Raw genomic sequence first — 221 nt, 5'->3', positions numbered from 1 at the left:
TACTCCGCTCCCCGTGGGCCTCCAGCCCCCATCTCTCCCCGCTGTCAGTGCCGGCACCGGGCTCCTCTCACTCTCGGCCTTGGGCTCTCAGGCTCACCTCTCCAAGGAAGACAAGAATGGCCACGATGGGGATGCCCACCAAGATGATGATGGGGAGAAATCGGATTAGAGTGAATGGGGGGCTGGGAGCAGGGTGCTGTCTGGGGGGTGGGAGGGGGGTG

At 64.3% G+C, this 221-nt stretch overlaps 1 protein-coding gene across 1 annotated transcript in view; it reads left to right on the top strand.

Annotated features, from left to right (window-relative positions):
• The window catches only part of LOC103780132 (amino-terminal enhancer of split-like), a gene marked incomplete at its 5' end in the record, with an annotated part of 8,190 nt that extends 8,021 nt beyond the window's left edge, over positions 1-169 (top strand). The window contains 1 exon segment of the mRNA XM_008947782.1: positions 1-169. This exon segment is cut by the window's left edge and continues 26 nt beyond it. Within this exon segment, the coding sequence (XP_008946030.1) occupies positions 1-169 (169 nt within the window).
• Positions 170-221: the final 52 nt, after the last annotated feature.

This window comes from Merops nubicus, unplaced genomic scaffold (genome assembly GCF_000691845.1).
Source record: "Merops nubicus isolate BGI_N331 unplaced genomic scaffold, ASM69184v1 scaffold23429, whole genome shotgun sequence".
In the NCBI taxonomy this organism is placed as follows: Eukaryota; Metazoa; Chordata; class Aves; order Coraciiformes; family Meropidae; genus Merops; species Merops nubicus.
Note: the sequence above shows the minus strand (reverse complement) of the source record. Positions and strands in the feature narration are given on the sequence as shown.